The sequence below is a fragment of the Botryllus schlosseri genome, chromosome 5 (assembly GCF_051294905.1).
Source record: "Botryllus schlosseri isolate E-star chromosome 5, Bs_hap1, whole genome shotgun sequence".
Classification (NCBI taxonomy): Eukaryota; Metazoa; Chordata; class Ascidiacea; order Stolidobranchia; family Styelidae; genus Botryllus; species Botryllus schlosseri.
The window spans coordinates 21,765,955-21,792,635 of NC_137240.1; the positions used below are offsets into that span (position 1 = coordinate 21,765,955).

Genomic DNA, 26,681 nt, shown 5'->3' on the forward strand with positions numbered 1-26,681 from the left:
TTCCACCGAATGCGAACTCACAGTATGTATTTCACAAAAGCAGCAGTCAAGTACCAAAGCCAGCGCAGCAGAATACGAATAATACTAGTTCCTCATTTTCCCGCCGGCGTGCTCTCCTAACCGGAGATCACCCAGCCTCTGGATCCGAGCGGTTACAATATGATGATAAGCGGTAGCGACAATTCACGGATGTGCTATGATAGTCCATTTCAAGTGATAGCCTCTGAGTGGTAAATATTAGGGATGGTGTGAACGCGAGGTTCACGTTCGCGTTCTGTGTGTGAACCTCAGAAATTTTGAGGTTCGCGTTCACAACATAACCTTGGTAGGTTCTGCACTGTGAACCTTTTTCATATATTGCAATTTTCCCTTCATTATAGCATCTTTTGTTTAAATTTATTACATTTCAACTGCGGCCACTCTATGCATGGCGCTGGCAGCATAAACAATCAACACTAAACGATCATATGTACCTTGACAATCTGAGAAATTTTACTTCCGTTGTTGCAAAGTTTGCTCGAAATATCCAGCTTTCCGTCTGTGAATATTTAGTGACTCTTTGCTGTGAGCTTAACCCGCAATCACATAACATCAAGAGCTAAATACACTGCACACAGCGAATGATGCCTATTAAACCAATCAATGAGATTGATATCGTTTTCTGATGTAAAAATCTAGCAGGCGTACGGGGTCAATCGTGATTTCATATGTAAACTGTATCATAAACACCAAATCCCAAATCCGTGCGATTGGGGTGTTGCCTAATGTTGTATAACTTGATAGTGGGGTTTTTTGTTTGTTTGTTTTGGGGTATTCATGGTGTTTGTCGACTACTATGGTCATTTACACTAGGCCGATATTCTTCTTATTTTCCGTAACTGCCGATTTATAGCATGGTCCACCTCTAGGCTTTTGTAAGACACCGCTGACGCGGATGAGGTGGCGAGGAGGAGCCTAGGTAAACCTCCAACACTTAGGTATCGGAATTCGGAAGTCGACCTCGGTCGGACTCGAACCCGCACCCAGTGATGTTGCATCCGCGGATTATACCACTGCGCTATCTCGCCACTATTGATACTGTGGTAATATCGGTAGCAAGTATAGAAACCCGTTTTACACTCTGCTCAATATCCATGTAGCAATACTCAGGCGCCGAATACATTGTTCGGTCTGGCCGAGACCGTTGAGGCGTAAGCTTATATTCCCTGGCAAGTCCTCGTCGAAATTGTTGGCTAAGCGACGGAAGATCTTGATTTTATGGAATTAATATATCATTTGATTGCCTCATTTGATGCATTTGGCGATGTTTAAAACGTCAATATGTAGCCTACTTTAGCACTGTGCCATTATGTGGCCCGAGTCGTCGCTAGGTATCGTGTACACTGTACAGTACATATATTGTACAATACATATACATAATGTAGGCAATTACATAATTGAAATGAAGGGTTGAAATTAGCAATATGACGACAAGTGACGTCAGGAGGTTCACGTTCGCGTTCACACAGAACCTTTCGAAAAGGTTCGTGTTCACACGAACCAGAACCTTTCAGAGGTTCACACCATCCCTAGTAAATATATTCCTTGAATAAATGATCTCTTGACAAATCACTACCGCATATGCAAAATCAAAAGTTACTGACCACGCAACAGCGTTATTCGCTAATATGCGCCACTTTGAGCATTCATAATAGGCTACTATCAGAACTGAGTCGTCATTACGTCGTTACGCCTCGGTATCATCAACGAGAGGTTCATTCTCGCCGACCGCAATGTCATTCTGATCTTGGTCTCTCTCTTCCGCCGGCGTGACGGCGTTATCGCCTGTCTCGTCTGTGATTGAATCATCCGTAAGAGAGATCGAAGAATCGGTTGAATCTTGCGACAAAGAGTTCGAGGAAGAAGTTATTTCCAAGGCGATTTTCCTGCGGATGCCGTGGTCCAAGTTGATGCTGAGCCCGAGTAGATAAAGGATATCTGGCTTTTTGAAACCTTCATCCCCTAGCATCTGAATGAAGGTCTGAAAATGTTCCTTGTCTCCGTCTAGTAATTTGAGCGTCGGAAAAAGGTCGTTGTCCCCACTTGTCGATTCCCGCAAGAGATCTGCGACTCGATCCCTGAACAAAAGAAGTTTGAGGAGTCACATAAACACGGACATGTCTCGAACCCACCGATAGATCTCCCAAATGGTGTGCTCGTCAGGAATACTGGTGTCGCACAAGCCCGCGACTTCTTGCTGGACTACGTGAACGATGAAACTAGTACGAAACGGCCACTCTTCGGCGAGCACGATCCATTGCACGAGAATCTTCGCTATTCTCTCGGTGCGAACTGTTTACAAGGAACTATCAAGTCGCGGACTGTTACCGAGCTAAAGATGACGAACCAATTTTCGGGAATCCTTCGACGGCTGGACTTTTTGTTAGTGGATCCATTCCCTTAGCGTTCGATCGCACGAATTTTAGCTGATTTTCCTGAAAGAAACAGTGGTTACGTAACCGAATGAGCGTTCACGTCCGACCACCAACCTTTTTCACGATGCAGTTGATGAGGCACGAAGTCAACGAAATGACATTGAAGATCCTCTTCATGTCACGGGCGTTGCCATGGATATGTCGTCGCAGATTTTCGTTCTCGTAAAAATATTTCCTTAAAACAGCGCTATTATTGCAAGCAGTGGTTCTTAGCCTCTTTGGCTTGCGAGAACGGTAAAATTTCAGAACGAATATTACGGATCGGGGAAACGCCAAAATGATAATCAACCTAAAATGTAATGACGACAGATGTATGCAATTCTAAGGATATATTGGAATCTTCAATGTAATGAGTATTTTGCTTCTATTTTATATTGCACGTTTTGTACGTAGTTATTCTAGGCCAGTGGTTTTCAGCCCAGACTATCTGTCGTGGAATATTTTATGATCGTAAATTAGGTTGCGGCAATGTAAGGTTGCTCACCAGTGTACAAGGCGAAGTAAAAACATTAACACGATATTGATCATTGCGTTTTACTGGAAAGTAGACAGCGACATTACTGTTCGCCTGATTCTTACTCTGCTGGATGTCGCTCAATTGTACGACCCAATTTATCAAATTTTGATTAAAAGTTCATAGCTTTCATAGCTATTTTGTTCTTCAACAAGGTTTATCCTACTTTTAAATAGATTGGTACAACGCTTGCAGCAGTCGTAAAAGAGCCGAAATAACATCAACCCCATATTAAGACTCCATGGAAAGATCTTTGCTGCAAATTCTGACATCAATTCTCAATTCTATATCTTCGCAGGACCAGCATGATATTTCATAGGAGCATATGGTCAATAACCAGTGATCTAACAATATGTGTGAGAGGTGGCGGTAGGAACTACCTGCACGCGAGCAAGAAACTTTTGCGGCCGATATCCTTATCGGCATCTGACGTCGCTCCAGCGCTGCAGCCATTTCTCGCGTGTTGCCGGGCGTACGTGACCGTGGCGTCCGATTGGTCCATGAGCCCAGCGATGAATCTTTTCTTCATCGGCTCATTCAACTACAAAGGAAGGGTTAGACTCGCACCGCAGTGCAGCGCCAACGAACAGACGGACGAACCTCTGGCAGACAAACGGGCAAGTTGATGATCTTCCTCAAGTATTCCCTGCCAGACACGGGTGAGCTATTCAGTACCTTGCCGAGTTTCGCTGCGACGCAATTTCCGACGATCTGCGGGTCCGCCGCCAGCATACAGAAGAAGGGGGATGACTTTTCGCTAAGAAGTATGCTTATAGCCTCCAACACCGCGTGGACTTCCTCCATCTTCACCTGGTCCAAGTCATCGACGGAGATGATGACGCGATAATCCTTCCGCAGAACAAAGCGGGCGCAACGAATAAGTTTCGTCATCACCTCGACCTGCCACAAAGATTGTCAACATGGACATGAGGTCGAAGTCAGGTTGCAAACTAGTGTCGGGCATGGAGCCGGAGTCGGTTTGGATATCGTACGGAATTATTAACTCTAAGCGGCGTCGGTTTGGTGCCGGCTCGTACAATTTCGTCAACAGTCTGATAGTACTAGCCTAGCGTATAATACTCTGCATGATTAAGACACCGATGACGGGGATATTGGGCGTAGTTCTTTAAACTTTATTGTACCATAATTGCATCGAAGCCGGATTCGTACGTTTGTAGACAGGACAGGAATACTGGCGAGTATTGTGAAGGATTGAATCGGATAAGGAATGGACGATGACTGGACTCTGTTAGGTTTTAGCCTGGTTGGGAGCCGCATTTATACATTTTCTGAAATGGTCGGAGTCGGATCGGAGCAGGATTTCAGTTAGAAGAAACAAACCTCGCGCTTCACAACCGACATGAAGCCAAGCTGCGATGCCATGTTCTTCCGCGTGCCGTCGAGCGCCCGCCGGATTCGTTTTGTTTGCGAGTTGAAGAGCGACCAGGCGATATTGCTGACAAACAAGGCGACGGAGAAGGATCCCGGGAGCCAGATGAGTAATTGAACGAATGGGGGAGGAGCCCGCCAGCCCTGTAGGCATGTACAAAGTATTATCACGCGAAATAAATTCGAATAAGGCAAGACTCACCGTCGTGGTGCGAATAGATGTAACGCGAGCGATACCGTAAGCAGTGATCGGTATGAGTATGCTGGCGAGCACCAAGATAATCAGCCAGTACAAGCGCGGCAGCTTGCAGAACGTGACTGGGTGACGGACGAAGTGAGTACAAAACCTTCGGCAGCAGCAGAAGATTCTGCTCACGCTTTCACGCCCGGGAAGGGATCGCATTTCGATAACGCTTTCTCCCCCTTCGTCATCAGAAGCCGCCGTATGGTCATGTACCAATGGAGTGCTATCATCTGACGCGCGGCATTTCGATGCCGTCGGAGGCGTGGTCATCGTGGACACGCCTTCCATCGCCAGCGTATCCTTGGCGTTTCTGAATTCTGCGCTCGTGGCGAAAGTGATTTCATGCCACTCTGCGAAGTCGTCAAGTCGGCGGATTGACTCCACGACGCCGTAGCGTTTCATGGCGTTCTTGATCTGGAGTCGTGGGGTTTTTCTCGAATTTAATCGGACGTACAGCGTACGGTCCGACCCGCTGAGATATTTTTGGGGAACCTCTTCGACCTGCAAATGGAGGAATGCAGCACTTGTATACACTATACAGACTAGATAGAAAGCACGCTATGGTAGAACAGGGGCTCTTAACTTCTCTAACATGTTGTCCATTGGCCACTGGTGGGTTCTCGAACTAGCTACAGGGGTCCGTGGAAGGCTAATGTTGGAGCTGAAACTATAGACTATGTTTTCATCTGCCTTTACTTTGACTTTCGTCGTAATTTTGTTTTTATTATTTCTTCGAGCAGTAAAAATGATTTGGTGAATAAATTGTGTGTTGCTGTACTATTTCATTTGGAGTTGTATTCAAAACGAAAATCAATTTAAAACAAACATGTTTAAAACAAGGCCCTTGTTCAAAACATGTTTTTTATTATTTTTTAAGCCATGACGTCACGAATATTGAATTGTGACGTATTAGCGAAATGGCATTGACAATTGAAAATATAATGTTAGTATAGCTTCTTTGACGAAATATCTACGTACGATAGGTGTTGAACCAACTATTTTGAGGGTTCCCACCATCCCATATCGTATACGTCGGTTATATCGGGTGGTATTTGTACGTAGGCTCATACAAGGGCAAGGTCGAAATTCATGGCCGTGATAGAAATGTTCGGTAGTTAGGGAACGTGTAGAGGAAATATAGGGGTGCTGACTCGATGACGTTTAACCACCAAACAGGGTTGTAAGGACTCGAGTCATGATTCGACTCGAGTTGCAATGTTTCCTTGACTCGACTGGTACTAGAGTCATTGCGCGTGACTTGCCCAAGTCATATGACTCGTCATATTCTTCATGACTTATTCAAGTTTATTAGAACCGATAATTGGAAAATATACCAAGAAACTGTCATTTGTCTGTTTGAATAAACAAGTTAAGAGCGAGTACAAGTAGGCCTAGGTATATTATGGATTCAACATCACCCAAGACTTACACAGAAGTGAGTCGAGCATGAATTAAGCTGGATACTGAATAGTATAAATACTATGACTTGGGCTCGGACTCGACCCGAAACTCACTGACTTCAACTAGGACTCAACTCAGTGGTGACGTGAAAATGACTCGATTTGACTGGAGTCAACACCATAAAAGTCAAATGGACTTGTGACTCGGAATCTTGTTACTATGTCACAAACCTGCAACTTAATCACCTCAAAGCTTCCCAAGAATATACAACAGATAACATATCTAGATAAACGCAAATACAATCGTGCAACACTCACCGAGAGAGCTCTGAACAATCGCGACGTCACGACACCGAATTCCACTTCGATTTGGTCCGAGATGTTCGTGGCGATGGCTGCCCACAGCGTGTCGCTCCCAGCGTATTCCCAAGCCTTGAAACTAACGAAGATATATCGCCTGGGAAAGCGGACATCCGGAGTCGAAGCTATCGTTAGAACTTCATCTCCGGGTTGTGCATTCCTCTCACGCCAGGATCTGCGACGTTGTTCATGTCGCTCTTTTGGATCGGCATCTTTGTGAAGAGCGCGTACACCACGATGCGCAGTTTGCCGCGCAAGGTTTTCATCGAAGGCCCTACCCCTTTCCAAGCGAGTCCTAGTAGGATCAGCAGTTCGACTGGGAAAAGAACATATCCGACAATTGTCAAGATGCGCAGCAACTCTATGCGATGGTCTTCTTCTGTAGGGGCAGAGGCGGTGGTCGTGACTGAATCGTTCCGCGCGTTAAATGGCGGGAGGAAAATCTCCGGATATACCACCATTGTCACCGTGACAGCGAAGATCAGGATAGTTAGCAGCAAAGCGAGTGTCCAACACAAGAGCAAACCGGACTTGTGGCAGCCATAACCCTTGCTCGGTATCCGTCCCTTTTCTAGCTCGTTTCGATTTTGGAGCCGATGGAGAAGGTCTGTAAAAGATCTGGTTCCAAAATGTATTCACACTAAACTGAATATTGTGCAGCCATTTTGAAAATGACATCACGTCTAAAATGCATCACGATGGGTTCTGTACTTATCTAGATTGTGTAAAAGGGATGTTGCGAACCCCAGAAAGCTTCTGGTTCGTGTGAACACGAATTTTTATCGTATATACTGTATATAGCAGTTGTGATGTAATTAATTATTAATTAATAATTTTTTCTCGAAAGGTTCCAGCAATGGTGTGACATAATGTGTTCATCTCATCTGTTCTAATATCTTTCTTTTGTTGTTTTGATGTCTTGGTGGAACCTTTCCCCTTGCTAACCAACAAGATCGTCAGGAAATATATCAAGATGACTGAACAGGAAACGAACTTCCATGCTCGTGTTTGTTCCACGTTTTACATACGCAGATACGAATTTTCGGACCCACTGTTTGTAGTCGGATGCTTTGTGATCGCCTAAAAAGTTTTATTTACTACATAGTAGGATAAATTCCATGCAGTGAACTCCTTCCTAACATGAAATTGAAATCTTTCATCTCTATTCGCATCTGGAATCTATCAAAGATACCAGATTTAAGCTTCTCGTTTGATAGGGATACTATATAGCAGGCCTGGGCAAAGTGCGGCCCGCGGGCCAAATGCGGCCCGCCGAGCAACTCTGTGCGGCCCGCGAAGGGCTGCTTGAAATTTAAAATATCAAACCTAATTTTTAGTGTTGCTGCGTGGACTAATACCATGTGATGTATAAACTGATGGACCGGAAATTCGTTTACTATCACGCCTGTTCATTAGCATACCGCGATTACGCAGCCTATACGTAGCCTACCTCACATGCCTAATCCAGATTAAAACTAAAGTCAATGTAGCAAGTTATGCCGTTAGAATTGAAGTGACAAGAAGTCACCAAACCTTCTTTGGTACCATTGTCACATTACGCATTACACGGTCTGTGTTTCAAATTGTTACGTGATGTGTGTCCAAATCCATAATTCATGAAACAAGTGAATCAATGCCCATGATTTCTATGAATATATCACCGCCCATAAAGGATGTCAAAAAAAGAAAGCCGAAAGTTTAAATTCAAAGATGGTTAATAACTGCAACCTTCGCTAATCAACAAGACCATTTCGGCATCTGCACACTTCTCAGAAACCAGCTACCAAGACAATAAGCTATATTTTAACCTTAGGACCGTAACTATACCGCACCTCAAACCCACCAATTGCGTGGCGAGCTCGACGGACGCCCAAAATTATTTCATGAGTGAACATAAATTATAGGGTTTTTTTTGAAAATTTATGCAACTTCATTCAATGGTTTTTAGAATGGGCATTTCGGCGTTAGTCATTACCGCGCCACGACGCACCAAGATAAATGAACTTTAGGCCAACACGGAACTCCGAGAAGGCACTGCAATAGCAGCTGCTTATCAAATTAACTAAGTAAAGGGAATAAAACTCGACAGCGAGAAAACCTTGGCCGAAAAGAATTGCCCTTATGTTGACCGAAAACCAGAAAGTCAATTTGTCCATAGGCAATATTTGCCATTGAAGAAATACCAATCGGGAATCGGGGTCGTCTTTTTAGTTTGGTACACTTCGGCGATTTCAATATCTTTTCACGTAGCAGACGGGGGGTCACGAAATAACAACATGTAACGAAGTAATTATACCAACGCGTCCTCCCGAATATTTTCAAGACAGTTCCTCACTCAGCCCTAGCGGTAAAACTGAGTAGGCCACTACGTGGGCTGAGAGAGGTTAAAAAATATGGCAATATATTTGCAATTACCAATATCATTGATCGATTGAATCATGAATCGTGAAAAAATCCGCTCTTCGCGCGATTAGGGCATACAAGGCATCTCTTACATCGTGCATCTCGATGGGGGCTGGTATTGATAGAAAAACGCGGATAGGGGTTTGATGAGAGTTCAAAATGTATCATGTTTAACATTGTTTCAAAATATGACGGCAAATAGATATTTTTTTGGATAATTAACCGTCACTTTGTCATTACTCAATATCAACACATCCACTGAGCACCAATTTGTGTATTACACTCCTTCCAATTTAGAAATAAAATCAATAGGCTGGATATTCTAAAATTTCTGACTCGGCCCACCAACATATTTCTGCTCCTAATTTGGCCCGCGGAGAAAAATAATTGCCCACCCCTGCTATATAGGCAGGGTTGCCGTACCGTCCTTATTTCTAAGATTTGTCCTTATTTTGAACGGCCAAGTCTTGGAAAACTTAACTGTCCTTATTTCTAAGAAATGTCCTTGTTTTCGACTTGCGTCCTTATTTTGTCTTATTTTCATTAACTGCAGGACCTGTGTTGCATAATATTCTATAATTATGGTTTCGCGTCGAGATTTTTTAACATCATAAATGAAAGGAACTCCTGTGGCGTACGCAGTACACACCTCATGATTTGACTTCGAAGGGGAGAGATAGCTATGGCAGTGAGTGGTCCTACAGAAGTTTTGGCTGTACCAAGCTATCGCAGCGGACGTCATGTTAGCAGTAAGCAGCAGTATACCCGGTTTTTGCTGTTTGTCTACAGCAGAATAAGCTGTGGAGAAGGCAGCATTTATTGCGTAGTGCAGTCGATACTTAAGCCAAGTAGTAGTAAAGCTATAAATAATTGATAAATGTATCTGAATCATATTGCAAACATAGTTTTAGCTACTAATAAGGCTTAGTTAAACTGAGCAAGCGTAAAAACGTTTTTCGTGACGATTGAGAGAGAAGTCAAGGTATCAAACAAAGCTTAAAGGGCGAGTGTGTCGCACATTGCAATACCTGCAATTGCGACATTAACCTGGAGGCCATAGAAAAGACCGCTATTTCAACCCACATTTATACCCAAAAACACAAGAAGTGTGTCATGAATAATTCGAGCCAGTCGATGAATAATTTTTTCACAAGTCAATAAGCACAAAAGACCACGGACTACAAGACAGCTGCTACTGAGGGTAATTGGGCATTCCATGCTGTCAAACACCAGCAATCATTTCTCACCAACGATTGCACAGGCACTAGCAATTGTTCAAAGCAATATTCCCCGATTCAAACATCGCAAAGAAGTCTGCTTCGGCCACGACCAAGACTACAAGCAATGCTACTGGAGTTCTTGGTCCATAAGCTCAAAATGATTTTGTGTGAACTTGGTGTAGGCCTACACACCGCCTTTTTCCATCTCGGTTGATGCATCTAATCACAACGAGGTGAAGTTATTTCGTCAAGTCGTCAGATTCTTCGATGCCAAAGGCTCGTATAAATACAAAGTGAGCACAAAAACGCTTTTGTAATGCTAATCTAATTTTCAACTGTCCTTATTTTTGGGTTCATGTCGATGGCAACCCTGTCTATAGGTATACCCACATTGTTGACTCAGCAGAAAATTATCCATTTACAAGTAAAAAGAAATGAGACGCATATGCGTATTGTAGTTAGGCTTTTCAAGGACCAATTTTATAGCTTTATACTCCTCTTCAATCTTAGTAGAATGACCAAATGATACAGGAAAATATGTATTTCCGTTGTGCAAAATTACAATTTTTAGGCTTGATAAACTGCTTTTTTGACAACAAAATTTTACACCAGGTCATGTTATTATTAGACCGATTGAGTACGACATGAGGGATCTTCATAGTCAATTATCTATTTATACGCAGAATAAAATTAGAAAAAACTACGATTTTCTTCCTATCAAGTGAAATATTCAGGGGTAAATACAGTAATTTTTCTGGGGTATAAATATCTTCTGAAAAAGAGACAATCTTTCAAAGCTAGCGTGGTATTCGTAATCAGCAACCTTGAAAACCTCAGAAACGGCTCTCAGATGTTCTGTCAAAAATATTTTTTATTTTATTTTGTTGACCAGTGTAATGAGAACTAAATAGCATTTTCCCAATTATATTTGAATTATAATTAGGGCTACACCCTTTTTTTTCAAATTAAATTTTCAAATCGCATAAACTTGGAAATTTAATGAAATTGTGAATTAATGAAAAATAAAAACAGTAAAAATCAGTTCATATCAAATCACAGTGAATTCCCATTGCCAAGAGAATGGTTAACCTCTGTACACCAAGCTTGGGTCGTTTTGCATTATATCAGGGGTCACGAGTCGCGGCCGGCGACATGATTTGAAATTTTAGAGGAACGAGAAATAAAGCATTTTGAATTGCTGAAATAAATTTCATTTTCAAACGTTATTGTTGTTGTTTCGCCAGTGCTCAACAACACTATTCTTCACTAGCTGAAACAGCTTCGGCGATGGAAACAGCATTTCATCGATGGGGAGTTAGCAGATATGAATAAGCATACCGCCTTGAATTGCCATGGCCAAGACCGCGACGCGTAGTAATAGTAGCATAGGGCCTCCCCAGTACCCACAATATCAATCTTTAGGGTGAGATAGTCTTTCAGCTAGCCGTTTTGAGTTGGCTACCCCTGTACTACAGTTTTCCTGCATGGCTGAAAACTCTTTCCGGTGGCGCTGATGTTGCAGTTATGCCTACGACTTCTCGAGCAGCATAGTTATAAATGTGATGATTCTTTCCATGCCAGGCTAAGTTGATACAGGAGTAAATCACATTGTGACGATGTGTTTTTACTGTCAGTCTGCTGGATCGGCTCACTTTCAATAGAACAATTCATTCCCGCCAAATAAGGCCTACTTGGAAGACGTAGAATACTCCTATAAATGCTGCGGCCCGCGGCGTCGTCAAAACTGGAAAACTGGCCCGCGAGCACATTTGAGTTTGAGACCTCTGATATAGTTAGTAAATGATGGAATTTTTTCTGCATTGACTGATTTTGTAGCGACATTTTGGGTCGGCCTACCACTTGAACTTGGTGTTTTTTATGCAAAGCTACGACCATCAACACTAAGCGTTTACGCTGGAGGGATGCATAGTGCCGAGTGATACTTTGATACTTGATACTTTAACTACCACTGCAACCAGGGCTTTGGAGCCGAAGCCCCGGAGCCGTGCATTTTTACCGGAGCCGGAGCCGGAACCCTATATGAAATTCAACCGGAGCCGCAGCCGGAGCTGGAGCTGGTTATTTGAGGGGTAGCTCCGGCTCCGACGTATTTCATATGATGCTATTATATATGCAACAACAGTGCTTTTCAACCTGCGGTACGGTTCGCATTTGTGTGAATGAAAAGAAATTCAGTGCGAATGACGAAGGTGGTGCGAATAAGAAATAAGGATGAGTGCGAATGAAAATCGTGAATAAATGTTAATTTTTCTGACGTGGAATAATTCAAATAAACCTTAATTCAAGGCCAGTGTAACTTTTTTAGTTGCGACGCAATTGTAAAAACTTGTTCAACTTAGGACGCACCACTAATCGTAGCTCCCTCAAGCCGTAGTGAATAAATATTTTGGCACTTTAATTATTACGTAACCAAAAGCCTGGTTTGGAAGCGAGTGTAGTGGCATACATATATTATATCAGCACGTTTGAGCCTACGACAGGCAGCTTTTTTCGCTAAACAATCATCATATTTTCGTAATAACTGTTCGATTAGCGCGAGACTCGAGGATAGTAGTAAATCATCATTACAGACTCACATTCGCAAGTTATACTGTAACGTAAATTTTTACCCCTACAAGGGTTATCATAGTATGGACTGCAAATGGTATAATTCTGGATCGACATGGTGCTGGAGCTATCTGTTGATATGTGTGTAATATTTGTAGAAATTATTGCAAAAAATCCTGCGATAGTTTTTACGTATCCAAGGTCACTGTGTTGGGTACTGTAGCCAATAAGCACGGCACGCAGAAATATGGCTTGATCATGAGAATATGCTGACCATCGTTTTGAATTCGTGATAAGATTTGTCGGAATGGTTTTTCTGGAAAACATGGACAAACACCGCTGGGATGAACTACTGTAGGGGTATGCAGCTAGCGAGTCCGAGCCCATGAGACTCATTCCTTTCGAGGCCAACCCCTTCTGCACCGGGGCACATGAAAACGTAAATTTTGGTCAACATACCACTGACAAAATGCGGTGCCAAAAACATAAACGGCGACAGAATTTTGGCCAAAAAATGACCGATGCTGGATGGTCAAACTTTTCGATATGGATATGCTCCGTTGTCGACACGGAAAAGTCCCGTTCTTGCAATCTGATTAGACAGTAATAGTACAAATGCGACACACAGAGGAACTTAATTCACCCTAATTTGAAATCGCGTGCGTCAGAAAAGTTTTGTAGAGCTGTGTCAGGTGGAATTGTGGTGTGCGCGTTCTGTAGGCCTGTGTCATACATTTCCGTAAAATCGCAGCATACTCCGGTAATATGGGTGAGGATTGGGTCGCGAGATGCCACAAAAAGTAAGATTTTGTTGGTGGTCTAAAAGGCTGATTTAACGTTATTAAACTGTTACGATTTTTCAACTTTGATTGAGCTTAAGAGCCGAACATCGGTATCCTGAGTATATTTGCTATTCTCATATACTCGCGAGACAGAAAATCGGAAGTCGAAAAAAACAACACAAGTTTGAGCAACGTAAAATAAGGTATAACTTATAGCTATAGCGAGCTCTAATGTGCCTACTCTCCTTGATCGTTTTGGAATTGATTTTCCAAGACATAGGGCAAAAGCCTCAACACAAACAGGTGGGTTTTTCACTCTTTCGACAAACTGGAGCCTCCGGGACCTCTGTTTCAACGATTTCTACAGGCAAGAATTTTTCACTGGCGAAAAATACGCTGTATTTTGCATAGTAGTGCAGAACATATTTTAAGACCTGACCATACAAGCACTAGTAGACCTTCTTGTACAAAACCCAACAACTTGTTTGGCCGAGAAAGGTTTTAGTGAAATAGTTGAAATTAAAACGAGCGAAAAAAGTTGCCTTTTTTTATGAGACACTTGATAGCTTAAGCTACTGGCCAATTTGTTGCACATCCGTACAAGATGATGTTAAGTATCTTCATCGTCTTTTCGTATAACAATCTTCGGTTAGTTTGTGCGAATGAAATTTATTTTACTAAAAAAGTGCGAATGGACCATAAAAAGGTTGGAAAGCACTGTGCAACAACCATATCTGCTGAGTTCACGTAATTCAACAGCAGGCCTTCGCGAAATTAAGAATCTTTTCCTCTTTGGCGCTACCTTATCCGACTAACCATTTTCCTGGGGATTTAACAGCAGAGCAGTCATATGTTCAATGTTCAATTTTCATAAATGTGTGCCGAACCTCGGTATGCTAGATATGCCTGTGAATATTATGGGTATTCGGCATACCCGCAATTTCATCATCAGCACAACTTTGTGTGCCAATTGTACGGTTCGAAAATAATGATCACTATGTATTACGCGAAATGGGAGAGAGGATAAAATCGTGATTGCGTTGCACATGTCGATATGACGAGCACGAGCCGAGAAATTCCATCTCATTGTTGCTATGAATCGAATGAGCAAATACTCGTTCTTTCGGGATAGTTCGTTGATCGGGCCGGGAAATTGGACAGTGTTAGTGAGTATGCAATTATGCATGCGAATTGGAACTCCTTACCGCGCATGATTGTCATTCACTCCAGCAAGGATTTTCGAGCGTGAATAGGGGGTGGCAGAAGAGTAACCCGAAACGCCGTTACACTCAGCGAACAATTGTCGCGGTGTCAGCAACTCTATGCGATGTCAGGACCCCAGGGTATTTATGTTGGAGACAAATTACTGATTTGATACGCGATTTCCAATTTGTAATCATCTGTTTCGTAAATTCATTCTTGATGTCTGCTTGATACTCTAGTATTCCCGGATTATCGCTCACTGTGACTTGTAAATGTGCAATGTGCATACTGTTATTCGATTAGTTTCAATGGGAAAATATTATATTCCGATAAACTTGATCGACACTGGATGGACTGGTAACGAGTGCACCAATATAAAACGTCAAACCATTGGCCATTTGGTTCAAATCGAATTTTTATTGATCAGGTCGTGATCTCCGCCCATATTGCTCTTACTACAGTAACAGTTGAATAATAATCGCTTATTTAAAGATTGAATTGAGCTGTATGGCTTAATGTTAACGAGTACAGTGCCAGTGTTAAAACGCCGCATCAGAATTTTCATACCGTACACAGCAATGGCATGGAGTAAAGTGCGTTCTGGTGCAACTATGATGTTATCGACAATTGACAAGTATTCATTATGACGTCAGAAGCCGACACGGCGACACCATGTCTTCGTTGCTGCATCTGATGTTACAGACGGCTGGCAGACTCTAGATTACCATAAATAGCTAACATACGGGTAAATTAGTAATCTATAAAGACCAGGGGTGGCCAACCTTTTCGGCTAAAGGGCCACATGAAATTGACGAACGAGTGCGCTGCCCAATAGGCGCGCCAGGCACGTAGAATTTTCAAAGTTAATATTATTATTACTTGGGTATATTGCGGGTCGACTGTATCCGCCCGCTGGGCTCAGTTTGCAAGGACAGGACTATTCGGCATCGGGACATATCGATATCGAAGATTTCCGCTAATAAACGACAATCATTTTGTGCCTACATTTCATCGTCGACGATCTTTCTGCGAGCGTAAACGCGAAAAACTTTCTCTGGTAATTGCGAATATAGTTAGACTCAATCGGCTAAATCAGGTGTTTTTTTCATTTTCAGGATGGGGTAGGCTACAAAGCAAGAGATTGTGTGACAATTAAACACGCGTCGTGTAAAAAAAATTTTACTACTCTTCTAGTTTATTGTAATGTAGGACGATTTACTTGAAATGTGACTGGACCCTGGATCTGCCAATGCGTCAGATCCGATGTTTTAGTCATCAACATCCCAAGTGTTGCGGCCAAACTAATCATATTTTTAGTTGGCCTTGCAAATTGACAATCAGAGCAATTCAATTTCGCTAATATAATGGGAAATTAGCTCGCGGGCTACTCAAAACCTTCTCGCGGGCCACATATGGTCCGCAGGCCGCGGGTTGCCCACCCCATATATACACCGGCACCTTCGATAGTTTTCAGAGCCGGAGCCGGAGCTGGAGCCGGAGCAGTGGTAATAATGCGGCTCCGGAGCTGGAGCCAGAGCTAGTGTACGATAGAAGAAAGCTCTGGAGCTGGAGCAATGCAAATTTACGGCTGCTCCAAAGCCCTGACTGCAACGACAATACTGCAAACCGACTTCCAATGTTGTCGGACATGGCTATAGGACATGTCGGGCCGCGGATCCTACGAATTAATTGTCATATCACTTCATTGATTCACACATCGATTTCGTAAAATCAGTTTTAGAACGCGTAGCACTCAAGAAATTATTCATGCTGAGTTTCTTTGGCAATATTACTGTAGCGTACTTCAGTGGTGCACAAGTTGCGGCCCGTCAGATGCATTTCTGTGGCCCACCACTGCCTTTCTGGCTTGAATCCTTCACAACATTCCATTAGTAAAAATTCTCAACCCTTTTCAAGATATATAACGTTTCAGGTGCACTGAATAGGAACTGTTTCCATACATTATTGTGCTACAAAGGCGGTGTTTGTTACCTTTATTATGCTGGGACATTTGGTATCTGAGTGATGACGACATTTGTAACGTAGTAAATAGCTCACAGTATAGCATCAATTACGATTTGAGTCATCCTCGTGGTTTTTCAGAGTGCATGTGCTTGTGCTCTCCGTAATGCTGGGGTAAGGCCATTAATGACGTAGCAGCAGGATTATTGCGTTGATGACATTAACCAATGTCGAAACTTACTTTCGACGTGTTTCAGGAGGAAGGATTTTCCGCTGCCCCATTTCGCGTAAATACCGACAGTAATGGAAGTCTTGGCTTTGTGGATGCTCTCGGCGATGGCACTCGCGTAAACTGATGATTCGATGTAGTCGACTCCGTACTCTGTTTCACCCAGAAGCTGTCCTTGATTGTGATAAGTTGCCGTCGCTGGCTTTGCAGCTTTTTTCGACGGCATCTTTCTAACTACGTGTAAAACAACAAGTTTGACTGGCACTGCGCAAATAAAAAATAATATATATCCAGATAAGTCAATAAATCGACAGCTGACTGGGATATTATCACGCGGATCTTTAGCTATAATCGCTTTGTAATAACGTCTAAAGCTAAATGTGCAGAGCGTTAAAGCAACGTACAAGCATCCAGTAACCACAATACCGCAAATACATTCCTCTCCCATGATTGTAACGCACAAATATAAACTGGATCGGTACAAGCCCTCTTAAAGGTTCTCGCGCAAGAGTTTCTGCTTACCTAGACGCCTTCAGAAACAAAAAATGGACGCGTCACTAACGCAAACCTCTTTCAAAGTTCGTTGGCACTGTTTTTCGATAAATGATGCCCAGTGTGCGTCGCTATGGAATAAATTTAGAGTATCTCCAACGGCAGTGAAACGGCTGGTCAAGAGGTTACCTAATCACTTTTGTTTCGTAAAGAAGAGAATCGCAATCCCAAACATTTACCTTCTTCATTATTTAACCGGGTACGCGAACAGATGAACAGGAGGTATGTGTCATCTATTTGCCCGCACGATATTCGATGTTGTTATTTGACTGCATGGAGACGCGGTATCACTATGACAATATCCAAACAAGTTGCCTTCATTGCGGCGATGATTCGCCCTCGGAGAACGCGACATATTAAACCACATGCCCGACATGTCCAGACTTGACGCTCTTCGTTTGCTTCGCTGCAGCAAAAACCAATTTTCTAATGAATGACGAGTCTTCTGGAGAAAGGGAGCAGATATGTAGCCTACGGAAAATTATGAATAAACGTGATATAACATTGACTTGGCTAAGAATCACTGTAGTTGACAAACATCTGGGGATTGAGACGATCGTTTTAGCGACGTTTGCCACCTACGCGACCAAGATACTCGATTCTTTATATTACAAATAAAGTCTTCGGCTCGAAACTCACCCATGACACTAATTTCTACGTTCTATACCGGTTGTTCGCAAACTGTTGCAGCTTCTGGTACACTGGTAAATTAAATCAATTGCTCGCAGCACACTTACAAGAGAATAAGAGCTTTTTCAACTATTACCAATTTCTGAATAACCGCGAAAATCCGTGTATCCATAAAGAATATGTTTTGCTACCGTAAAAGGGGGTCAATCATCAATTCTCATTTTTTAGTTATCATTTTTCGGAAAAAAGGAAAATCCATGAAAATCCATCCACCCATGTAGATTATGGTATCGTAAAAAGAGGACAAACATTAAATTTCTGCACCCGTTACCTGAGCTCACTTTGATTTTATGATCTCCATCCATTGTGATTTTATGAGGGCCCCCTCGTACATTTACGCGGTTTTTGGTTATCCTTCTGTGAATAACCGTAAAGATACATGTAGGCCTACCCATGTATAATGTCGTACAGTAAACAGTGGTCGATCATTACATTTCTGCACCCTTTAAAAGAGCTTACTTTGATTGGCTGAGGGGGCCCCCTCCTACATTTACGCGATTTCTAGTGATCATTTCGCGAAAAATCATGAAAATTCACACCGATGTGGAATATGGTGTCGTAAAGAGTGGTCGATGATCAAATGTTTGCACCCATTAGAAATGCCTAATTTGTTTTCAAGTATAATACTCTATTTATTTTGCAATTAGATGAAAAGCTTCTAAATGCTCTCGAAGGCGCCCCGCTTTATTTATATACTTTTTAAGCCCCCCTCCTGTAATTAACCGCCCAGAATCCTTGCAGTATCGTACTATTCAATCACCAAGTATTCACATAGTTTTGAAGACCTCGCTGCTACTCCATTTCGAGGTTTTCTGCAGTGCTCGCGTACCACCTAGTCACCTACATAAGTTACGCGCGTTTCCACCATTTATGACGTCATATTCACGTATTTGATCTATGCGAGGTGTAATAACAAATTCTATTAAACTAGGCCATGTGTGTCAAACATACGGCTGGTGGGCCGGATCTGGCCCGCCAGACGATTTTATCCGGCCCGCGGAGCAATTCGGAGTACCTTGAAAAAAGATTATATAATTCATCACATTCACAGTAATAAAGCAAATTACAACGTCCGCGTTGACAGTTAAATATCTTGTATTCATCACAAAGCATACGCAGGGCTAACGCCAGATTATGACTAAAGCAAAGGGAACACAGAAATATGTCTACTTGTATCGCCGGTAATGCCACTGTTTTAGCGGTAGCGGCCACTGCATTCAACCGGACAATCATCGTATTTTCGCCAATTTCATTGTTCGCAAATAATGGCGTCGCGACTCGCTGGAATGAAACCCCTACGATCCGTGTATTATCTATATATGCTTGATAATAAAGTATCCCAGTGAGAAGCAATGGCACGAGGCAACATTTTGGATTCCGTTGACTGGTCCGGCCCGCGAGCGATTTTATGACATGGATCCGACCCGCGATGCAATTTGAGTTTGACACCCCTGAACTAGACATTATCAGCCCGTTTCAGTCGGTTTCGTTTCTTCGACTTGATAGTCACTTTAACCGCAGAAGATTGAAGCCTATTCTGGGTACACGACCACGTTGCATTGTCAGCTGTCTACGCTTCAGTTGGAAGTCAAACACGCGTCTTCTTGGATGAAGTACGGTTTTTTGATGATACAAATTCCCAGCGATAAAACAACTGACCAAATTATTTATACCAGATTCTTAATACAATCAAATTCGACCATTAAATACACATCAAAGCCAACTATAACCCTAACTGCTATAATACGGCCCTAACTAATACACATCAAATATCACTCCTTTCAGCACAGCACGCGGTTCCAAATGAATCAAGCACGTGTAGTTGTGAAATATAACAACCTATTCATGCGTCACAATCCAAGAAGCAGTGGAGATGGCAAACTCAATAAAGGGTGAAATTCTGCGGCAACAATCACCAGAGATTAAAATCCTTGCTCGCATTCCCACGTATAAGGGAAAATTAGCGGCTGGGGAATAGCGTGAGACTACGGCTTCAAAAAACTCAAAATCAACCCCACCTGAACTAATAACTCCCTTCGGTCGAACAAAAAACAGAATATACTCGCGTACCACCTGGAAGACCTTCGCGTACCACTAGTGGTACGCGTACCACAGGTTGGGAACCACTGATCTAATTGGTTATGTAAGAGAGGGATTTGTGCGATAGATGTAAACGCTTCCCCAAACGCAAAATTTTGTCGTGAATGATTATATTTGCCTTTCAAGATATTTTCAAATATATGTAATTATAACGTGGTAGCTGGATTTTGTCATGCCAATTATCCTACTCTATAGGTAGCCTATGAAGTAGGCCATGTTTGCCAAGGAAACATATAACACCGTCAATCAGCCGTGACGTCACGACCGAAGATTGGTGACGCCACTTCGACACTGAATCGGAGTTCACTTCATATGATTCGTCGTGTGCGCCATATTTTATGTGTAAAAAGCTAATGTGATGTTTTGTACGTCTGTACTAATCACGCCATGTGGTCGGATTGCTCGGTGTTGAGTTGACATTAGTACATACCGCGACATGACCAACTCAAATCAACTTTTCACTGGATTACCAGCAGTTCGAACTTCGATTCATATGCTCTCGTTAGTTATTCATGCCTTGACTAAATATTTTATTCGGAATAACGTAAGTTCTTAATATTACTGAAAAACAATCCGATTATATGTCTCTCTTAGACGCTAGTTGTGGTTAATCCTTCAGATCATAAAACCGATAAAATCAAAGGGTGAAATATGAATTACTACAGCATCTGTGGTCATGTGTGGCTTGCAAGCCAAGGTTCCCGACTTCTTACAGTTTCATCGACACGTGTACTTATTTATCAGCTAATGGAGCGCTTTTCAGTAGCATATGCTTGTCCACGCGCCCTATATTTTAAATATTTATGCAGTTCTATTGCGAAATATCAAAAACACTCGCGACAGAAAGTTTGGGAATCACTGCGCCATGATTTCGCGAATGAGATAACATACGACAAACTTCCAATACAAACCTATTGTTTTTAATCTTAAGCGTCCGAATTGCTGATACAGGTGACCACTATACGATTACTTATTCAGAGAGTAGCTGGACAATTTGCCAAGATGTCACGAAACACGTGGAACTAAAGCACAACCATAAATAATGACTGGCTTTGATTACTAGTAGGTCGTAGGTCGTTTATTAGGTAGGCGCATTTACGCAGGATGTTTTGTTCTATACCTTTGTAGAGGAGGCAAACATAAACAGCGAATTTCAAACACGGATTCATTGTATTTAATCTTTCACGGCAGAATTTTCTATACAGGTGGCACTATCCGATTACGTATTCAGAAGGTAGATAGACAATGGTGAGTAATGCACACCAGGAAATAACGATAGGCATCTATTACTATATTAGGTCATAGGTGGTATAGCTGGTTGCCACATTTGCGTAGGTCGATAGAAACGGTTTCTTTCCCAATTCTAAGCAAGTAACGGGGTATGCACACAGCACTATCGATCTGCAGTGGTTCTCAACCGCCTGTCCGTGGCAAATTTCCTGCCGGTCCTCCATTACCTCTATATATTTTTATATCCCAATCAGACATGGGGTAATCGAGATTAGTAATCGTAATCGATTACGGCGATTACAGCATTTCCGAGTAATCGTAATCGCAATCGATTACATTCGAAAAAATTCCAAAGTAATCGTAATCGTAATCGACTACTTCGCATATCTAATCGATTTCTTAGTGTAATAACGATTACTTTTTATTTGTACAAGGACCATGACATAAACTGAACATTTCTGAACAAGGAAGAGATATTATATCAGGCTTAGTGATAGCTCCAACTTCATTATTACGTCAGAAGTATTGGCTTTGCTCATCATTGCGTAAGAAGTATCCTCACATAGTAAACAGATATCCGATGTACATTGTACAATGTACAGCACATTGTACATTGTAATGTGATTGTAAAACACCCGCCCGCGCTGGATATCAGGTTTTCAGTGCAGTACAGACGTCACTCCTGGCAGCAGGATAATAATCTCCACTCTGCCTAATTTCACATACTAACTTATTAATTGATGTTTAGGTAATGGGCATGCTTAATTAAACGCCGTTGGACCGTTGTTGTTTGGCGAGCCGTATGCCTATGTATCTGCGTACGTACATCGGAAATCGATTTGAAATTTTGTACTACTAAAATGAAACATTACGATTTCCACAATGAAGACTAAAACAGAACAGCTGCATTTATGTATCATAACCGAGCCTTTCTTTCTCGTAACGGCAGCTTGCAGCATATCTGTATTAAATGGAAGACAAAATTTTATGTTCACTTTATCTTTTTCTCATATGACTCTATTTGAAACGGGCGCCTATCGTTATTTTCCAATTCTTTACTCAATATTTGGACCTGCGCCATAGCCCCCCGCTTATGCACCATGTTAGTGTGGGTTGTAGCTAGAATCAGGACCAAAACAGCAATTCGTCCCCCCATCCCAAACGTTGGTTTCGGGCTGGCTCCCGTAAGGTAGTCAATTTTCAGGTTGATGACTGAAATTCGTTAGTAGGGGGGCTCGATGGGGGCCCAAAATAATTTCGTGAGTATTTTTTGAATATATATGCAACTTTATGCAACAACAATTTGATGGTGCCGGACCTCTTCGTTGTTGAGTATCATTCTCCAAGAAAAATACGCATGATTTATAGAAATTGTCAGTTTGGCGTCGGCCATTACCGCGCCACGAAGCATCAAAACATATGAAGTTTTAGGCCATGCAATATGCAACTCCGATAAGTGTGCAAGAACGATAGGCCGCGACATAAGCTCGACCTACTGCCCTTAGGCTCTCCATAGTAGCCTATAAATGACTGGCGCCAAATGTTCCTGTACTGACAATCTGCAAGACAAGTGCCACCCCGCAGGGAAAAAATATTTACCAGGAAGAAATACCAATTTGAAATCGTGTGCGTCTTTTAGTTTAATACGTTTGGGCGATTTTAATATCATATGACATAGCAGACAGGAATACATGAAATAACAACGGGCCCATCCGAATATGTTCATTGTTCAATTATTATTTACGGGCCCGACATTTTCCCAGGCAACACCTCACTCAGCGCTACTGGTAAATCTGATTACCTGGGCAGAGAGAGGATAAAAAATTTATAGCAGTATATATGCAATTCCCAATAATATTGACAGAATCTATATTGAATTATATAAAATTATTAAAAAAAAAAATGATCCCATGGGTGCCCAAGACAAATGATTTTTTAGTGGGGGGAGAGGGACGAAGTGATGTTTCGGCCTTTTCTCGCTCACCATCATATTAGGGAGTTTGGGGTGCGGTAGCTACGGACCTGCCAAGAATGCAAATCGGTGGTTGCGATAAATCGTCCCCTATAAAGTTGAGCAAATATTATGACGTAACAAGAAAATGACGTATCATCGATAAAAAGGTTGTTTTCAGGCCTTTTCATCGTAATCCTTATTTTGTCTTCCAATACATTTTCTTGGTTTTCTAAGCAAAATGAATGTAATCGTGAGTAATCGTGATTACTTTGCCAATGTAATCGTAATCGTAATCGGCTACTTCCTGATTTTGCTGTAATCGTAATCGTAATCGTAATCGCGGGATTCAGAAGTAATCGTAATCGCAATCGCTTACATTCATGAAGTAATCACCCCATGTCTGATCCCAATTTTAAAATGCGAGAACTCGGACGCTTCTCCATTAACTCGACAAATAAATTATCATCAAATTTTCAATGGATTGAGAAGTTTGGAACTTATGTTTCTACATGGTTTCATCATAGTGTCCTATATGGTGTCGACACAAGCAAATCTCACGGTTCAATGAAATTGCATCACGTCACAATTTCCATTTGGCTACAGGCAATTTGACGGTTATCTTTGACCGGCTTGCCGAGCAATAAATTTGATGAATCGGGTATCAATCGAAAGCTGACTCTGCACTGATTACGAAAATATAAATTTTATTCCACTCATGGCCCTGGAACCCCCACAATCAGCCCCAAATTATTCATTGTTGAGTAGATTGGCAGTGTGACGCAACAATGCTGTCTGGCGAAACGAGAGAGAAACTCATGAGCAAGGATGCGGCCGAGCGGCGAGAGTGGGATCAGCTGACGTCGCGGCAATAGCTATGTGCATTGTGCAATCGCGTCGCAGAGAAACGCTGCGCTGTTGATACTTTTTCTATTTGATTCGGTACAAGCGAGCACGCCTTATCAGCCTTTCCTTGACTTTTAAGGGTAGAACTGGGTCCACAGAATGTATTAGGGCCCTACCAATTTTCGCGCATTATCCTTCAGCTGATAGAGATATGTAGGCTACGTCCAAGTAGTCTACATTGGATATGTCAGATTATTATGATATCGATTACCTTAGCCCGCTTGTTGCGTAGGGGTCCAGAGACGCGTGGCGCTGTTGATACTTTCGATAGGCGCCTGGTCAAAAGCGAGCACACATTACCAGCCTTTCCTTGGTTTGTAAGGGTAGAACTGGGTCCACAGAATGTATTTGGTCCCTACCAATTTTCGCGCAATATCCTTCAGCTGATAGAGATATGTAGGCTACGTCTAAGTAGTCTACATTGGATATGTCAGATTATTATGATATCGATTACCTTAGCCCGCTTGTTGCGTAGGGCTCCAGAGATGCGTGGCGCTGTTGATACTTTCTATAGGCGCTTCGCTAAAAGCGAGCACACATTACCAGCCTTTCCTTGATTTGTAAAGGTAGAACTGGGTCCACAGAATGTATTTGGGACCTACGAATTTTCCTGCAATATCCTTCAACTTATAGAGATCCTTCCGTCTAAGTATAGCTAGGTTAGTTATCTATAATTGCACATAGCTATTGCCGCGACGTCAGCTGATCCCACTCTCGCCGCTCGGCCGCATCCTTGCTCTTGAGTTTCTCTCTCGTTTCGCCAGACAGCATTGTTGCGTCACACTGCCAATCTACTCAACAATGAATAATTTAGGGCTGATTGTGGGGGTTCCAGGGCCATGAGTGGAATAAAATTTATATTTTCGTAATCAGTGCAGAGTTATAATATAGGCGTTATAATATAGGCTATGGCGAAGAGCAAAGTCGCATTTCTTTCCAACGATAGCAAACAATCACAATCAAGTTAGTGAATTTTAACAGGGTTTCGCGAAGTTCACCTTGCGGAAGTTTTAATAAAATCACATATGAATATCTAACATATTAAAGGGTAGCATTGAATGAAGTTTCCAATGTCCCATTCGAGTTGCATACATATTAGGTACTTAAATTGAGAGTTAATGTTGATTTTGGAAGGTGCACCAGTCCACAACATATGTTTGGAAGTTTTACCTGTCCGCAAGGTCAAAAAGGTCGATACTAACTGATTTATAGGACGTCGATCGATAACCAAGGATTGCTGTTCTCGAGGCTGATAAGGTTGGAGTTGGTTGCTATGGCTGTCTAGGTACCTTTCCCATTATTTTTTGTCATCACACCAGGAACCAATTTGAACCACGCCGGTAACTGCGAGCTTAATATAATCTACCGATCAAATCAACAGATAGAGTATTTGATTGTATTAGCATACCGGGCGCAAATGGAATAAATTACATGACTGACGACCTTGTAAAATCTCAGCCGATGTTCGTACCGGAGTGTAGCAAGTAGTACTTGACGTGTGAAATACATACCTTCTGTCCGTCACAATTTTTAATTGAATCGTTCCGTTTCCCTGTTCGGGACACAGTGTAAAAATGATGATACCGTGCCAAATCCTAAAACATGTAGTGGTGGCCTATGTTGTTGTTGGTGCTCATGGTGTTTGTCGACTACTATGGTCATTTACACCAGGCAAATTTTCTTCATTTTCATTCCTAGCTGCCAATTTTTAGCACGGCTCACTTCTTGGCTTCTATAAGACACCGCTTACACGGCGAGGCGCCTAGATAAACCTCCAACACTTACGTAGGAATTCTGGAGTCGACTTTGGTCGGACTCAAACCCGCAACCCATTGGCGTTGTAGCTGTTAGTATAGGATACCACAACGGTATCTCGCCACCTAAAACAGTCATCGAATTCGTTATATCTGTGATCCACTGACAGTGGCGATTGTTTCCGGGAAGGTTCAATAGGACTGACTTCATTTAACATAAGTGATTGTGGCAGATCTAATCTTGATTGATTCGACGGGAGGATGTTTAGAACGCACATCGACGATGAACAGGAAAAGTTACCATTTATTGCAAAATAAAACTGGTTTATGCCTTTGTGGTATAGTCAAATACACGAAGTGAACGTAAAAACAGACGTTAGTGGTCAGACAGTCAATGGTCATCGAAATCGCTAATTTTTCAATTTACCATCGCAAATTTATTCTCACATATACAACGCATATATCAACTGTACTGTCTGCCCATTGAATCGATTGATTTCACTCTATACTCGGTCGGGGGCATGCAACTTCGTTGCAATCAGAGGTGGTCAAAGTAGTCAAGAAAGCTACTCAAGTAGAAGTAGAAGTGGCGAAGAAAAAATCTACTCAAGTACGAGTAGAAGTACTTCTTCAATAAGCCACCTAAAACTACTTGAATTAGAAATAGAATTGACTGAATTTAAATCTACTCAAGTAAGTAAGTAGTTTTGAAAATAGTCTTCATTCGTTCGCATGGACTGTCAAAAGCTG

The 26,681-nt window shown here is 42.2% G+C and overlaps 2 protein-coding genes across 2 annotated transcripts; both read right to left on the reverse strand.

Moving 5' to 3' along the window:
- Nucleotides 1-10: 10 nt before the first annotated feature.
- Nucleotides 11-6,516, reverse strand: LOC145439385 (NTPase KAP family P-loop domain-containing protein 1-like). The gene is made up of 9 exons (XM_080316868.1): nt 6,340-6,516; nt 4,580-5,122; nt 4,330-4,521; nt 3,589-3,888; nt 3,369-3,529; nt 2,529-2,649; nt 2,387-2,474; nt 2,172-2,331; nt 11-2,117 (listed from the first exon to the last, which is right to left on the reverse strand). The coding sequence occupies exons 2-9, from the start codon at nt 5,021-5,023 to the stop codon at nt 1,727-1,729; spliced, it is 1,857 nt and encodes a 618-aa protein (XP_080172994.1). The 5' UTR covers nt 5,024-5,122; nt 6,340-6,516; the 3' UTR covers nt 11-1,726.
- On the reverse strand, nt 6,513-17,327 carry LOC145439386 (uncharacterized). Its single transcript, XM_080316869.1, has 2 exons — nt 16,761-17,327; nt 6,513-6,988 (listed from the first exon to the last, which is right to left on the reverse strand). The coding sequence occupies exons 1-2, from the start codon at nt 17,194-17,196 to the stop codon at nt 6,513-6,515; spliced, it is 912 nt and encodes a 303-aa protein (XP_080172995.1). The 5' UTR covers nt 17,197-17,327.
- Nucleotides 17,328-26,681: the final 9,354 nt, after the last annotated feature.

What these genes read in the sequence shown, in the direction of transcription:
- LOC145439385 (XM_080316868.1), bottom strand. Translation starts at nt 5,023, where the DNA reads ATGAAACGCTACGGCGTCGTGGAGTCAATCCGCCGACTTGACGACTTC. An exon ending in TCAACTGCATCGTGAAAAAG is followed by an intron (nt 2,475 to 2,528) that starts GTTGGTGGTCGG and finishes TGTTTCTTTCAG; the next exon opens with GAAAATCAGCTAAAATTCGT. An exon ending in ACCATTTGGGAGATCTATCG is followed by an intron (nt 2,118 to 2,171) that starts GTGGGTTCGAGA and finishes TCTTTTGTTCAG; the next exon opens with GGATCGAGTCGCAGATCTCT.
- LOC145439386 (XM_080316869.1), bottom strand. Translation starts at nt 17,196, where the DNA reads ATGGGAGAGGAATGTATTTGCGGTATTGTGGTTACTGGATGCTTGTAC. An exon ending in CCTCCTGAAACACGTCGAAA is followed by an intron (nt 6,989 to 16,760) that starts GTAAGTTTCGAC and finishes GATCTTTTACAG; the next exon opens with ACCTTCTCCATCGGCTCCAA.